Source organism: Bombina bombina, chromosome 3 (assembly GCF_027579735.1).
Source record: "Bombina bombina isolate aBomBom1 chromosome 3, aBomBom1.pri, whole genome shotgun sequence".
NCBI lineage: Eukaryota > Metazoa > Chordata > Amphibia > Anura > Bombinatoridae > Bombina > Bombina bombina.
Window position 1 is genome coordinate 385029734 of NC_069501.1, and position 16195 is coordinate 385045928.

The 16195-nt window shown below is 38.1% G+C and overlaps 1 protein-coding gene across 1 annotated transcript in view; it reads right to left on the bottom strand.

Annotated features, from left to right (window-relative positions):
• LOC128651636 (maximins-S type A-like) overlaps positions 1-16195 on the bottom strand; it is a 92085-nt gene that overhangs the window by 39346 nt on the left and 36544 nt on the right. Inside the window, exons 3-5 of the mRNA XM_053704641.1 lie at positions 13318-13400; positions 10378-10440; positions 10026-10130 (exon numbers count right to left, since the gene is read on the bottom strand). Coding sequence (XP_053560616.1) covers positions 10026-10130; positions 10378-10440; positions 13318-13400 — 251 coding nt within the window. The remainder of the gene's footprint in view (positions 1-10025; positions 10131-10377; positions 10441-13317; positions 13401-16195) is intronic.

Genomic DNA, 16195 nt, shown 5'->3' on the forward strand with positions numbered 1-16195 from the left:
ACTGCAGGATCTGAGTCCCTGGCGGCGTAGTGTGTTACTGATGGTAGCCTTTGTTACGTTGGTACCAGTTCTCTGCAGGTCATTCACTAGGTCCCCCCGTGTGGTTCTGGGATGTTTGCTCACCGTTCTTGTGATCATTTTGACCCCACGGGGTGAGATCTTGCGTGGAGCCCCAGATTGAGGGAGATTATCAGTGGTATTGTATGTCTTCCATTTTCTAATTATTGCTCCCACAGTTGATTTCTCACACCAAGCTGCTTGCCTATTGCAGATTCAGTCTTCCCAGCCTGGTGCAGGTCTACAATTTTGTTTCTGGTGTCCTTCGACAGCTATTTGGTCTTCACCATAGTGGACTGTTTGAGGTTGTTGACAGGTGCCTTTTATACTGATAACAAGTTCAAACAGCTGCCATTAATACAGGTAATGAGTGGAGGACAGATGAGCCTCTTAAAGAAGAAGATACAGGTCTGTGAGAGCCAGAAATCCTGCTTGTTTGTAGGTGACCAAATACTTATTTTCCACCATAATATGCAAATAAATTCTTTCCAAATCAGACAATGTGATTGTCTGGATTTGTTTCCACATTTTGTCTCTCATAGTTGAGGTATACCTATGATGAAAATTACAGGCCTCTCTCATTTTCTTAAGTGGGAGAACTTGCACAATTGGTGGCTGACTAAATACTTTTTTGCCCCACTGTACATGACATTTGAGTACATTAGACTGAGGAGCTTTCTGATCAGTTGGGGATTTAAACCTGAACTATCTCATCCCTGTACAATTTGAGAAACTATTTAGCAACAAGCTAAGAGATTAAGTAAACCCCTATCTCTGCACTACTCCCTTATAGATAACACAGACAGCGAAAATAAACTATCCCATTTACTTAAATGGGAACTATACTTAGAATCCACCGATTCCCCACAAATATGGCAAACTGTTGTTACCCTTACTAAGAAGGCCCTACACTGTATCACGCTATTTGAAACGTATTATAAATTGTTAACACATTGGTATTACATCCCCACTAGATTTAATAAAATGTATGGATCTACCTCACCACTGTGTTGGCGAAATTGTGGGCAGATAGGAGACACCTTACACAGGAGACACCTTACACATATGGTGGAGCTGCCCCAAACTCACTCCCTTATGTAATACCTGCTTTCGGGTGCTATCTAGTCTCGGCATAACACTCCCTAAATCCCCTTCTAATGCTCTCCTCCACATTGGCATTCACACCTTACCTAAACATCAGGCATATCTTTGTATATACCTTTTAATGGCAACCAAAGCGGCAATAGCCAAATCATGGAAAAGTATGACCCCTCCAAGCTGGCCCATGAATTCAATGGCGTACATATATAAGATGGAAAAAAGTATATTCTATACCCTAAACAAATCAGACTTATTTGAACTCACCTGGGAAGACTGGGGATCATGATATGATATTTCCTGGGAACCCAATGTCATGACTAGCCCATGATGTTCATTTCAAGATCGGGCCTTACCTTCCCTACATTAACTTATCTTTCCTTCCCTTCTCTCCTCCCTTCCTGCTTCCTTCCCTTTACCTCTCCCACTCTTCCTTACTCTCTTTTTTAAATTATCATAAGAGCTTATCACTATGTATAATATATATACAATATTTGTCTATTTGTGATATTGATCATATACTTGACCGTTAGGGGCCTGCGTGCCCCACTTACCTTTGTTTATATTGATTTTCTATCGGAATGTTACTTTTGACTCAATAAAAGTTTTTGAAACTTAAAAAAAACAACAAAAAAAAAACTACCTAAAAAACCTACCTAAAAAACCTAAGCTCCCTATTGCCCTGAAAAGGGCATTTGGATGGGCATTGCCCTTAAGCTCTTTTACATTGCCCAAACCCTAATTTTTAAATAAAATCCAACCAATAAACCATTAATAAAACCTAACACCAACCCCCGAAGATCCACTTACCGTTTTTGAAGACCGGACATCCATCCTCATCCAGCCGGGAGAAGTCTTCATCCAAGCGGCAAGAAGTCCTCAATGAAGCCGGGAGAAGTCTTCATCCAAGCGGCAAGAAGTCGTCCTCCAGGCGAACAGAAGTCTTCATCCAGACAGCATCTTCTATCTTCATCCTTCTGACACGGAGAGGCTCCATCTTCAAGACATCCAGCGTTGACTGATTGCATCAGCAAATAGGATTTTTCTTTCATGTAATTAGCAAGAGTCCATGAGCTAGTGACGTATGGGATATACATTCCTACCAGGAGGGGCAAAGTTTCCCAAACCTCAAAATGCCTATAAATACACCCCTCACCACACCCACAAATCAGTTTTTGGTGAAGTAAGTTTGTGCTAGATTCTACGTTGATATGCACTTCGCAGCAGGCTGGAGCCCGGTTTTCCTCTCAGTGTGCAGTGAATGTCAGAGGGATGTGAAGAGAGTATTGCCTATTTGAATTCAATGGTCTCCTTCTATGGGATCTATTTCATAGGTTCTCTGTTATCGGTCGTAGAGATTCATCTCTTACCTCCCTTTTCAGATCGACGATATACTCTAATATACCATTACCTCTACTGATTCTCGTTTCAGTACTGGTTTGGCTTTCTACTACATGTAGATGAGTGTCCTGGGGTAAGTAAGTCTTATTTTTTGTGACACTCTAAGCTATGGTTGGGCACTTTTATATAAAGTTCTAAATATATGTGTTTAAACATTTATTTGCCTTGATTCAGGATGATCAATATTCCTTATTTCAGACAGTCAGTTTCATTATTTGGGATAATGCATATGAATAAATCATTTTTTCTTACCTTAAAAATTGACTTTTTTCCCTGTGGGCTGTTAGGCTCGCGGGGGCTGAAAATGCTTCATTTTATTGCGTCATTCTTGGCGCGGACTTTTTTGGCGCAAAAAAATTCTTTGTCATTTCCGGCGTCATACTTGTCACCGGAAGTTGTTCATGTTTGCGTAATTTTTTTGACGTTTTGCGCCAAAAATGTCGGTGTCACCGGATGTGGCGTCATTCTTGGCGCCAAAAGCATTTAGGCGCCAATAATGTGGGAGTCTTTTTTGGTGCTTAAAAATGTGGGCGTCATTATTGTCTCCACCTTTTTTTCACATTATTTAAGTCTCATTTTTCATTTGCTTCTGGTTGCTAGAGGCTTGTTCATTGGCTTTTTTTCCCATTCCTGAAACTGTCTTTTAAGGAATTTGATAGATTTTGCTTTATATGTTGTTTTTTCTCTTACATATTGCAAGATGTCTCAGATTGACCCTGGATCAGAAGCTACTTCTGGAAAAACGCTGCCTGATGCTGGTTCTACCAAAGTTAAGTGTATTTGCTGTAAACTTGTGGTAACTGTTCCTCCAGCTGTAGTTTGTGATGAATGTCATGATAAGCTTGCTAATGCAGATAGTATTTCCATTTGTAATATTCCATTACCTGTTGCTGTTCCATCAACATCTAATACTCAGGATGTTCCTGTTAATATAAGAGATTTTGTTTCTAAATCTATTAGGAAGGCATGATGAATTTCAGATGAATTTTTAAATGAACATCATCATTCTGATTTGTCTGTTTCTGATGATGTTTTTTCTGGTTCAGAGGATTCTGTCTCAGATATTGACACTGATAAATCTTCATATTTATTTAAAATGGAATTTATTTGTTCTTTACTTAAGAAGTTTTAATCGCATTAGAGATGGAGAAATCTAGTCCTCTTGATACTAAATCTACTAAGCGTTTAAATTCGTTTTTTAAACCTCCTTTAGTTATTCCGGAAGTTTTTCCTGTCCCTGATGCTATTTCTGAAGTAATTTCTAGGGAATGGAATAATCTGGGTAATTCATTTACTCCTTCTAAAAGGTTTAAGAAATTGTATCCTGTGCCATCTGACAGATTAGAGTTTTGGGACAAAATCCCTTAAATTGATGGGGCTATCTCTACTCTCGCTAAACGTACTACTTTTCCTACGGCAGATAGTACTTCCTTTAAGGATCCTTTAGATAAGAAAATTGAATCCTTTCTAAGGAAAGCTTATTTATGTTCAGGTAATCTTCTTAGGCCTGCTATTTCTTTGGCTGATGTTGCGGCAGCTTCCACTTTTTGGTTGGAGGCTTTGGCACAAGTGTCAGATCATAAAACTCATAGCATTGTTAAACTTCTTCAACATGCTAATAACTTTATTTGTGATGCCATCTTTGATATCATTAGAGTTTATGTCAGGTATATGTCTTTAGCTATTTTAGCTAGAAGAGCTTTATGGCTTAAAACTTGGAATGCAGATATGTCTTCTAAGTCAACTTTGCTTTCCCTTTCTTTCCAAGGTAATAAATTGTTTGGTTCCCAGTTGGATTCTATTATTTCAACTGTTACTGGGGGGAAAGGAACTTTTTTACCTCAGGATAAAAAATCTAAAGGTAAATATAGGGCTGCTAATCGTTTTCGTTCCTTTCGTCAGAATAAGGAACAGAAGCCTGATCCTTCCCCTAAAGGAACGGTTTCTGTTTGGAAACCATCTCCAGTCTGGAATAAATCCAAGCCTTTCAGAAAGCCAAAGCCAGCTCCCAAGTCCACATGAAGGTGCGGCCCTCATTCCAGCACAGCTGGTAGGGGGCAGATTATGATTTTTCAAAGAAATTTGGATCAATTCGATTCACAGTCTTTGGATTCAGAACATTGTTTCACAAGGGTACAGAATAGGTTTCAAGGTAAGGCCTCCTGCAAGAAGATTTTTTCTTTCTCGCATTCCAATAAACCCAGTGAAGGCTCAAGCATTTCTGAAATGTGTTTCAGATCTAGAGTTGGCTGGAGTAATTGTGCCAGTTCCAGTTCTGGAACAGGGTCTGGGGTTTTACTCAAATCTATTCATTGTACCAAAGAAGGAGAATTCCTTCAGACCAGTTCTGGATTTAAAAATATTGAATTGTTATGTAAGGATACCAACATTCAAATTGGTAACTATAAGGACTATTCTGCCTTTTGTTCAGCAAGGGCATTATATGTCCACAATAGATTTACAAGATGCATATCTGCATATTCCGATTCATCCAGATCACTTTCAGTTTCTGAGATTCTCTTTTCTAGACAAGCATTACCAGTTTGTGGCTCTGCCGTTCGGCCTAGCAACAGCTCCAAGGATTTTTTCAAAGGTTCTCGGTGCCCTTCTATCTGTAATCAGAGAACAGGGTATTGTGGTATTTCCTTATTTGGACGATATCTTGGTACTTGCTCAGTCTTCACATTTAGCAGAATTTCATACGAATCGACTTGTGTCGTTTCTTCAAGAACATGGTTGGAGGATCAATTTACCAAAGAGTTCATTGATTCCTCAGACAAGGGTAACCTTTTTAGGTTTCCAAATAGATTCAGTGTCCATGACTTTGTCTCTGACGGACAAGAGACGTCTGAAATTGGTTTCAGCTTGTCGAAACCTTCAGTCTCAATCATTCCCTTCGGTAGCCTTATGCATGGAAATTCTAGGTCTTATGACTGCTGCATCGGATGCGATCCCCTTTGCTCGTTTTCACATGCGACCTCTTCAGCTTTGTATGCTGAACCAGTGGTGCAGGGATTATACAAAGATATCACAGTTAATATCTTTAAATCCGATTGTACGATACTCTCTGACGTGGTGGACAGATCACCATCGTTTAGTTCAAGGGGCTTCTTTTTTTCTTCCAACCTGGACTGTGATCTCAACAGATGCGAGTCTGACAGGTTGGGGAGCTGTATGGGGGTCTCTGACAGCACAGGGGGTTTGGGAATCTCAGGAGGCGAGATTACCAATCAACATTTTGGAACTCCGTGCGATTTTCAGAGCTCTTCAGTCGTGGCCTCTTCTGAAGAGAGAATCGTTCATTTGTTTTCAGACGGACAATGTCACAACCGTGGCATATGTCAATCATCAAGGGGGGACTCACAGTCCTCTGGCTATGAAAGAAGTATCTCGAATACTTGTATGGGCGGAATCCAGCTCCTGTCTAATTTCTGCGGTTCACATCCCAGGTATAGACAATTGGGAAGCGGATTATCTCAGTCGCCAGACGTTACATCCGGGCGAATGGTCTCTTCACCCAGAGGTATTTCTTCAGATTGTTCAAATCTGAGGACTTCCAGAAATAGATCTGATGGCCTCTCATCTAAACAAGAAACTTCCCAGGTATCTGTCCAGATCCAGGGATCCTCAGGTGGAGCCAGTGGATGCATTGTCACTTCCTTGGAAGTATCATCCTGCCTATATCTTTCCGCCTCTAGTTCTTCTTCCAAGAGTGATCTCCAAGATTCTAAAGGAGCGTTCGTTTGTTCTGCTGGTGGCTCCAGCATGGCCTCACAGGTTTTGGTATGCGGATCTTGTTCGGATGGCTACTTGCCAACCTTGGACTCTTCCATTAAGACCAGACCTTCTATCTCAAGGTCCTTTTTTCCATCAGGATCTCAAATCATTAAATTTGAAGGTATGGAGATTGTCGCTTGATTCTCAGTCATAGAGGTTTCTCTGACTCCGTAATTAATACTATGTTACAGGCTCGTAAATCTGTGTCTAGGAAGATATATTATCGAGTCTGGAAGACTTACATTTCTTGGTGTTCTTCTCATCAATTTTCCTGGCCTTCTTTTAGAATTCCTAGAATTTTACAGTTTCTTCAGGATGGTCTGGATAAAGGTTTGTCTGCAAGTTCCTTGAAAGGACAAATTTCTGCTCTTTCTGTGCTGTTTCACAGAAAGATTGCTAATCTTCCTGATATTCATTGTTTTGTACAGGCTTTGGTTCATATAAAACCTGTCGTTAAGTCAATCTCTCCTCCTTGGAGTTTGAATTTGGTTCTGGGGGCTTTACAAGCTCCTCCGTTTGAACCTATGCATTCTCTGGATATTAAATTACTTTCTTGGAAAGTGTTGTTCCTTTTGGCCATCTCTTCTGCTACAAAAGAGTTTCTGAGTTATCTGCTCTTTCTTGTGAATCTCCTTTTCTGATTTTTCATCAGGATAAGGCAGTGTTGCGAACTTCATTTAAATTTTTACCTAAGGTTGTGAATTCTAACAACATTAGTAGAGAAATTGTGGTTCCTTCATTGTGTCCTAATCCTAAGAATTCTAAGGAAAGATCGTTACATTCTTTGGATGTAGTTAGAGCTTTTAAATATTATGTTGAAGCTACTAAAGATTTCTGAAAGACTTCTAGTCTATTTGTTATCTTTTCCGGTTCCAGGAAAGGTCAGAAGGCCTCTGCCATTTCTTTGGCGTCTTGGTTAAAGTCTTTGATTCATCATGCTTATGTCGAGTCGGGTAAAATTCCGCCTCAAAGGATTACAGCTCATTCTACTAGGTCAGTTTCTACTTCCTGGGCATTTAGGAATGAAGCTTCGGTTGATCAGATTTGCAAAGCAGCAACTTGGTCTTCTTTGCATACTTTTACTAAATTCTACCATTTTGATGTGTTTTCTTCTTCTGAAGCAGTTTTTGGTAGAAAAGTACTTCAGGCAGCTGTTTCAGTTTGATTCTTCTACTTATAATTTCATTTTTTTTCATTATAAGATTAAAACTTTATTTTGGAGTGTGGATTATTTTTCAGCGGAATTGGCTATTTTTATTTTATCCCTCCCTCTCTAGTGACTCTTGCGTGGAAGTTCCACATCTTGGGTATTTATTATCCCATACGTCACTAGCTCATGGACTCTTGCTAATTACATGAAAGAAAACATAATTTATGTAAGAACTTACCTGATAAATTAATTTCTTTCATATTAGCAAGAGTCCATGAGGCCCACCCTTTTTTGTGGTGGTTATGATTTTTTTTTGTATAAAGCACAATTATTCCAATTCCTCATTTTTTTATGCTTTCGCACTTTTTTCTTATCACCCCACTTCTTGGCTATTTGTTAAACTGATTTGTGGGTGTGGTGAGGGGTGTATTTATAGGCATTTTGAGGTTTGGGAAACTTTGCCCCTCCTGGTAGGAATGTATATCCCATACGTCACTAGCTCATGGACTCTTGCTAATATGAAAGAAATTAATTTATCAGGTAAGTTCTTACATAAATTATGTTTTTCACCTTTAATTCCGATTGGCTGATAAAATTCTATCAGCCAATCGGAATTCAAGGGACGCCATCTTGGATGACGTAATTTAAAGGAATCTTCATTCTTCAAGAACCATCGAAAGAAGAGGATGCTCCGCGCCGGATGTCTTGAAGATGGAGCCGCTCCGCATCAGAAGGATGAAGATAGAAGATGCCGTCTGGATGAAGACTTCTGCCCGCCTGGAGGACGACTTCTTGCCGCTTGGATAAAGACTTCTCCTGGCTTTGTTGAGGACTTCTTGCCACTTGAATGAAGACTTCTCCCGGATGGATGAGGATGGATGTCCGGTCTTCAAAAACTGTAAGTGTATCTTCGGGGGTTAGTGTTAGGATTTTAATGGTTTATTGGGTGGGTTTTATTTTTAGATTAGGGATTGGGCAACGTGAAAGAGCTAAATGCCCTTTTATAGGCAATGCCCATCCAAATGCCCTTTTCAGGGCAATGGGGAGCTTAGGTTTTTTAGGTAGGTTTTTATTTGGGGGGATTGGTTGTGTGGGTGGTGGGTTTTACTGTTGGGGGGTTGTTTGTATTTTTTTATTTCAGGTAAAAAAGCTGATTTCTTTGGGGCAATGCCCCGCAAATGGCCCTTTTAAGGGACATTGTCAGTTTAGTGTAGGCTAGGGTATTTTTATTTTGGGGGGCTTTTTTATTTTGATAGGACTATTAGATAGGTGTAATTAGTTTAAATATTTGATAATTTATTTTTTATTTTGTGTAATTTAGTGTTTATTGTTTTTTGTAATTTAGATAAATGTTTTTTTGTAATTTAGATAAATGTTTTTTTTGTAATTTAGTTTATTTAATTTTAGTGTTAATTTTAGTGTAATGGTACATTTTATTTTACAGGTAAATTTGTATTTATTTTAAATAGGTAGTTAGTAAATAGTTGATAACTATTTAATAACTAATCTACCTAGTTAAAATAAAACAAACTTACCTGTGAAATAAAAATAAAACACTAGCTAGATACAATATAACTATTAGTTATATTGTAGCTAGCTTTGGTTTTATTTTACAGGTAAGTATTTATTTAGTTTTAAATAGGAATAATTTAGGTATTAATTGTAATTTTTTTTGGAATCATTTAAATGATGTTAAAGTTAGTGGGTGTTAGGGTTAGGGTTAGACTTAGGGTTAGGTTTAGGGGTTAATAACTTTAATATAGTGGCGGCAATTTTGGGGGCAGCAGATTAGGGGTTAATAACAGTAATGTAGGTTGCGGCGATGTTAGGGACAGCAGATTAGGGGTTAATAAGTGTATGTAGGTGGCGACGACATTGGGGCAGCAGATTAGGGGTTAATAATATTTAACTAGTGTTTACGATGCGGGAGTGCGACGGTTTAGGGGTTAATATGTTTATTAAAGTGGCAGCAATGTCCGGAGTGGCAGATTAGGGGTTAATCATTTTATTTTAGTGTTTGTGATGTGAAAGGGACTCGTTTTAGGGGTTAATATGTAGTTTATGGGTGTTAGTGTACTTTTTAGCACTTTAGTTATGAGTTTTATGTTACGGCTTTGTAACATAAAAGCCATAACTACTGACTTTCAGGTGGCGGTACAAATCTTGTAGTTATGGGCTGTACCGCTCACTTTTTGGCCGGACAGGAAAAACTTGTAATACCGGCGCTATGGGAGTCCCATTGAAAAAGGACCTTTTGAAAGGTGTGGTAGTTACGTTGCATGATGGCCAAAAAAGTGTGCGGTACAGCTGTACCTACAAGACTCGTAATACCAGCGGTAGTGAAAAAGCATCGTTATGAAGCTTTTTCACTCATAACGCAAAACCCGTAATCTAGCAAAAAGTAATTTGATATTTTGCTTATTGTGGACTGCTATGACTGTGCAAATTACAACATTTTGGCTGTTTCACATAACTGTTATCTGTTAAGCACAATTTTTAAAATTGCCATGAAATAAACATTATACTGGAGTTCATTACTTACGTAATGCCTGGATCATATCAACCATAAAATTGAAGCCTTTGTTTGAACCTCTTGTAACAAGGTCTTCTGCCAAATCTTGTTCTTCAGCTGATCTCTTCCCATTATCTATATGAAGTAAACACAAAGATTACAGATATAATGTTGTTAATTGGATTTCAAAATGAAACAACTGATTTGCTATTTTCTAGGCAACACAATAATTCTAGATAAAGTAATTTGATATTTTGCTTATTGTGGATTGCTATGATTGTGCAAATTACAACATTTTGGCTGTTTCACATAACTGTTATCTGTTAAGCACAATTTTTAAAATTGCCATGAAAGATACATTACACTGGAATTCATTACTTACTTATATCCTGGATTATACCAAACAAACTCAAGTCTTTGTCTTCAGCTGATCTCTTCCCATTGGCTATATGAATTAAACAAAGAGAATATAGAATTAATGTTGTTAATTTCAGCTCTGGAAAAAATGAAGAGACCCCCTCTAATATTTTATTAAATCAGCATATCTACATGTATCCACTGTCTGTATCTGTTGAATTCCAACCTAGGCACACCTCATTCTACTTAATGAGATACTGATAACCATATATACAAACAATTCCACCCGAGGGGAAAGAGTCCAGCAGTAAATGGACCGAGATGATGAGGTTAAAAATGTATCTTTATTGTAACAAAAGTTTGCTGTGACTAAATCACAGAGAGTAACAATATCACAGCCAGATTTGAGTCAGCCTACAAACGTAGTGGCTATAAATCCAACATGTTTTGTGACATTACAGCACTTTGTCAGGGATAGTAATGGGTTAACTGTTCAGGTGTTAAAAACTCTTTTGGTCCAATCAGAAATGTTCATTTGATTTGGCCATTCATAGTGGTCAATTTTAAAGCGTCATAAGCTTTAAAAAAATGATTAACATACTCAGACCGGGTCAAATATGATAACAACAGAACAGTATAAAAGAAATAATTAAACGTATATAAAAACTAAAATACAGAAAAAAGACACTATGTTGACATTGATCTCAAATAAAATGAATTAGCATCTTAATAATGGTTTAAAGACGGAGCAGCTTAGTGGCATAACATTTCTATGTGGATCCTATCGTTATGCACTTTCTAATCACAGCCAATAGAATGCGAGCTCAATCTGATTGGCTGATTGGATCAGCCAATCCGATTGAACTTGATTCTGATTGGCTGATTCAATCAGCCAATCAGATTTTTCCTACCTTAATTCGAGGCACGCCATCTTGGATGACGTCCCTTAAAGGAACCTTCATTTGTCGTCTAGTCGTCGGGAGAAGAGGATGTTCTGCGCTGGAGGTCTTGAAGATGGAGCCGCTCCTCGTCGGATGGATGAAGATAGAAGATGCCGCTTGGATGAAGATGTTTGCCGGTCCGGATGTCCTCTTCTTGCCGGATAGGATGAAGACTTCGGAGCCTCTTCTGGACCTCTTCTTGCCGGATAGGATGAAGACTTCGGAGCCTCTTCTGGACGGATCGGTGATACCCGGCGTGGTGAAGATAAGGTAGGGAGATCTTCAGGGGCTTAGTGTTAGGTTTTTTAAGGGGGGTTTGGGTTAGATTACGGGTATGTGGGTGGTGGGTTGTAATGTTGGGGGGGTATTGTATGTTTTTTTTACAGGCAAAAGAGCTGAATTCTTTGGGGCATGCCCCGCAAAAGGCCCTTTTAAGGGCTGGTAAGGTAAGCTGTAAACTTTTTATTTTAGAATAGGGTAGGGCATTTTTTTAATTTTTGGGGGACTTTGTTATTTTTTTAGGGGGCTTAGAGTAGGTGCAATTAGTTTAAAATTCTTGTAATCTTTTTTTATTTTTGTAATTTAGTGTTTGTTATTTTTTGTAATTTAGTGTTTGTTTATTTTTGTAATTTAGTTTAGTTGATTTAATTGTAGGTAATTGTAGGTAGTTTATGTAATTAATTTATTGATAGTGTAGTGTTAGGTTTAATTGTAACTTAGGTTAGGATTTATTTTACAAGTAATTTTGTAATTATTTTAACTTGGTAGCTATTAAATAGTTAGTAACTATTTAATAGCTATTGTACCTGGTTAAAATAAATACAAAGTTGCCTGTAAAATAAATATAAATCCTAAAATAGCTACAATGTAATTATTATTTATATTGTAGCTATATTAGGGTTTATTTTACAGGTAAGTATTTAGCTTTAAATAGGAATAATTTATTTAATAAGATTTATTTTATTTAGTTAGATTTAAATTATAATTAACTTAGGGGGGTGTTAGGGTTAGGGTTAGACTTAGCTTTAGGGGTTAATACATTTATTATAGTAGCGGTGAGGTCCGGTCGGCAGATTAGGGGTTAATACTTGAAGTTAGGTGTCAGCGATGTTAGGGAGGGCAGATTAGGGGTTAATACTATTTATTATAGGGTTTTTGAGGCGGGGGTGAGGTGGTTTAGGGGTTAATACATTTATTATAGTGGCGGCGAGGTCCGGTCAGCAGATTAGGGGTTAATAAGTGTAGGTAGGTAGCGGCGACGTTGGGGGGGGCAGATTAGGGGTTAATAAATATAATATAGGTGTCAGCGATGTTAGGGGCAGCAGATTAGGGGTACATGGGGATAATGTAGGTTGCGGCGGTGTCCGGAGCGGCAGAATAGGGGTTAAAAGTGTAATGCAGGTGTCAGCGATAGCGGGGGTGGCAGATTAGGGGTTAATAAGTGTAAGGCTAGGGGTGTTTAGACTCTGGGTTCATGTTAGGGTGTTAGGTGCAGACTTAGGAAGTGTTTCGCCATAGGAAACAATGGGGCTGCGTTAGGAGCTGAACACTGCTTTTTTGCAGGTGTAGTGTTAGGTTTTTTTCAGCTCAAACTGCCCCATTGTTTCCTATGGGGGAATCGTGCACGAGCACGTTTTTGAAGCTGGCTGCATCCGTAAGCAACGCTGGTATTGAGAGTTGAAGGGTGCGGTAAATTATGCTCTACGCTCCCTTTTTGGAGCCTAACGCAGCCCTTCAGAGAACTCTCAATACCAGCGTTATTTAAAAGGTGCCGGGGAAAAAAACCATGCGTAGCTAACGCACCCCTTCTAACGCAAAACTCTAAATCTAGGTGAAAGAATTTTGGCTTAAAATTATTATCTTAGTCTTCATGATAAAGGAGTTATATATTTGGCCAATTACTCATTGAGTGGGATGACTGTAATTAATTCAAATTAGAAAAGTTTTCATGCTTTACAAATTTGATCTGCTTAGCACAATTTAACATTTTTATATGAAAAACTTTGAAATTGATATATATTTACCCAAAGTCTTAAAATTGAATCCTGTGTTTGATCCTCTTTTAATATGGTTTTCTGCTTCATCTTGCTGAACGTCTCTAGTTTCACTTTCAGATAAAATGAGATGAACAATTAACACATTTTAATTCTTTAAACTAATTAATATTAATACATTCATAACTAAGCAAGTAAAATACAATTACAATTAATTTACCTATATTATTTCTATCTTTCTTGATTTGCTAAAAAATAATTGCAAGAAATATTAACCGTTTCTTTTGTTTAAAAAATGATATAGCAAGTAAATTTGCTTTACCAAAAAAACAAAAGTAGATGCTGTCATCTTTTTTACAATATCATAGACACAAAAATATATTGAATGTTTGTGTTAGATATTATTTATCTTCAGAACTCAACAAAAAGTTTATAAAATTTTCAGCAAGTATCAACATTAGTTGTGAAAATACAAATATAAGCCTAATTCCTTAATAAATGAAAAAAATAAACACCGTAAGACTTAAATGATATTCTCCAAAGCAAATATATGTATGAATTTCTTTTAATAGTATATGATGCTTTAGAAACAAGTATTAATTTAGACAAAAATGTATATTCAACAATAAGACAAATACATTAAAAACATATAGCGAGATTACAAATGTTGCAGTACGGCTATACCGCTGAAAAATTGGTCATTGCGCGCTGAATGGGCAGGTCTCCCGTATTACAAGTCTCGGCGATACGGCTATACCGCTAGCATTTTAGCCTTTATGCAACTCTCTATTCAGCACTCAAAAAATTACTTTTGAGTTTGGAATTTTCATTGCGCCTTATTACAGGTTGTGCGGTCTGGCTAAAATGCTAGCGTTATAGTCTATACCACCACGATCCATTCCGCGATATGAGACCAGTAGTTATGGATTTTGCGAAAAACAAAACTGTTTCACAAAACTCATAACAAAAATGTTATAGTACACTAACACCCATAAATTACACTATAAACCCCTAAACCGCCATTACTCCATTTCGCAAATACTATATTAAATATATTAACCCCTAATCCGCTGCCCACCCACTTCGCTAATGCTAAATAAACCTATTAACCCCTAAGCCCCCACATCGCTAATACTAAACTAAAACTATTAACCCCTTAACCTCTGGCCCCCCACATCACTACTAATAAAATAAAGTTATTAACCCTTAAACTTCCGGTCCCCCACATTGCAAAACACTAAATTAAGCTATTAATTCCTAAACCTAACACCCCCCTAACTTTCTCAAAATAAATAAAAACTTACCTGTGAAATGAAAAAACCTAGGATTAAACTATAAATGACCTTACATTACTATTTTAAAAAAATAAAATAAACTAAAAAAAAAAAAAAAAAAAATTACAATATTAAAAGATCCTAACACTATGAAAAAATTTCAAAAACCTAACAAAAAAACAAACACTAGAAAGGGCGCAGCCGGCCTGCATCAGATATGGCCACACACTAAGTGAGCTCTGTGGACCTGATCCCATTTAAACAGCCAAACGGAGGTTTTTCTAACTCCTTCACACACCAGTTTGCGGCATTGCATGTAAGAAACATGTGACTATCTGACTGGAACGTTGGAGAGAGACTCGCTCCTTTTTGTGGTCCGCTACAGCCGGAGGTTGCATAAAGGCCTACACCCCGGTCTAAATTTTTATTGCGCTCCTGAAGCCCTCAAGCATCACAACTTATGACGCTCTACATACCAGCTAGAGGGAACAACAACCACAACCTCAGAAGGTAATAACATGTGAAGGATACCTCAATAATACCACTGACAGCATGTTCAACTAACATGACAGAGGGGGCATAACAGACAGCTTAGACACTCTAGGGGGCTAATATAAAGCACAGGACCGGACCTCCTCAATGCTTCTTAACATACTCATCGTTCTCAATGAGCCTTATAGCATTAGGCGGGACAATTCTTTATAAGGAGTGGACGCCATTTTTAATGTGCAACAACTTTTTGTAGAGGTTAACTGCGTCTCTCAGAGCCCCACATATCACATGTCCCTCTATATTAAATTAACCTTATTAGGCAACGATTGAAATAAAAAGGTGTTTCCTCTATCTCCTTAGAGAAAATCTACTTATACATACAGGAAACCCTAGGTCTGAGTTCTCCCCAGGGAACTATCTTATTTCCTCATCATAGACAGTAGCAGCAGTCATCTGAGTCAGACTTGGGTAATCGGCTCAGCAATTACCATCAAGCATACAGCCACATATCTACTCCCTAATTATGTCTCCGAAATGACTTTCTTAAACAGATAAAATGGTGAAACCCCTGCCTAGCTCTACTCCCATACGGGAATCCTTTTTTAAGGTCATAGATTCTAGATCCAGGGACACTAGTAAAGCACCAGCAATATCCAGATCTGCATCTCCGGCCTCAGACCGTGAAGATGGAAGCACAGATGAAACTATACAGATCACTAAGACACTACTTGAGTCTATACCATCAAAAAATAACTTCTCTTCACTGATACTTCAAGTCAGTCAATGTATAAAGGAGGAGATTGCGGGCTTGAGAAAGGAGCTCACTGAACTGGGCAATAAAATAACCTTTATTGAAGAGGAAAAGGAATCTACCCAAAATGAGATGTCTACTACGCAACAAATGATCAAGGGACAAGAAACTGCAATCATACAGCTACATGATAAATTGGAAGACTTTAAAAATAGAGAACGTAGATGCAATCTCAGAATACGGGGAATCCCAAAGGCCGTCATACCAGCATCTCTTTCCATCTATCTCACAGAACTATTTACATTTCTTAGAGGATCTGAATTTGACCACCCGGTGGCCATGGACAGGGCTCACAGAGCCGAAAGGCCCAAACCTTCTGACAATGAAAACC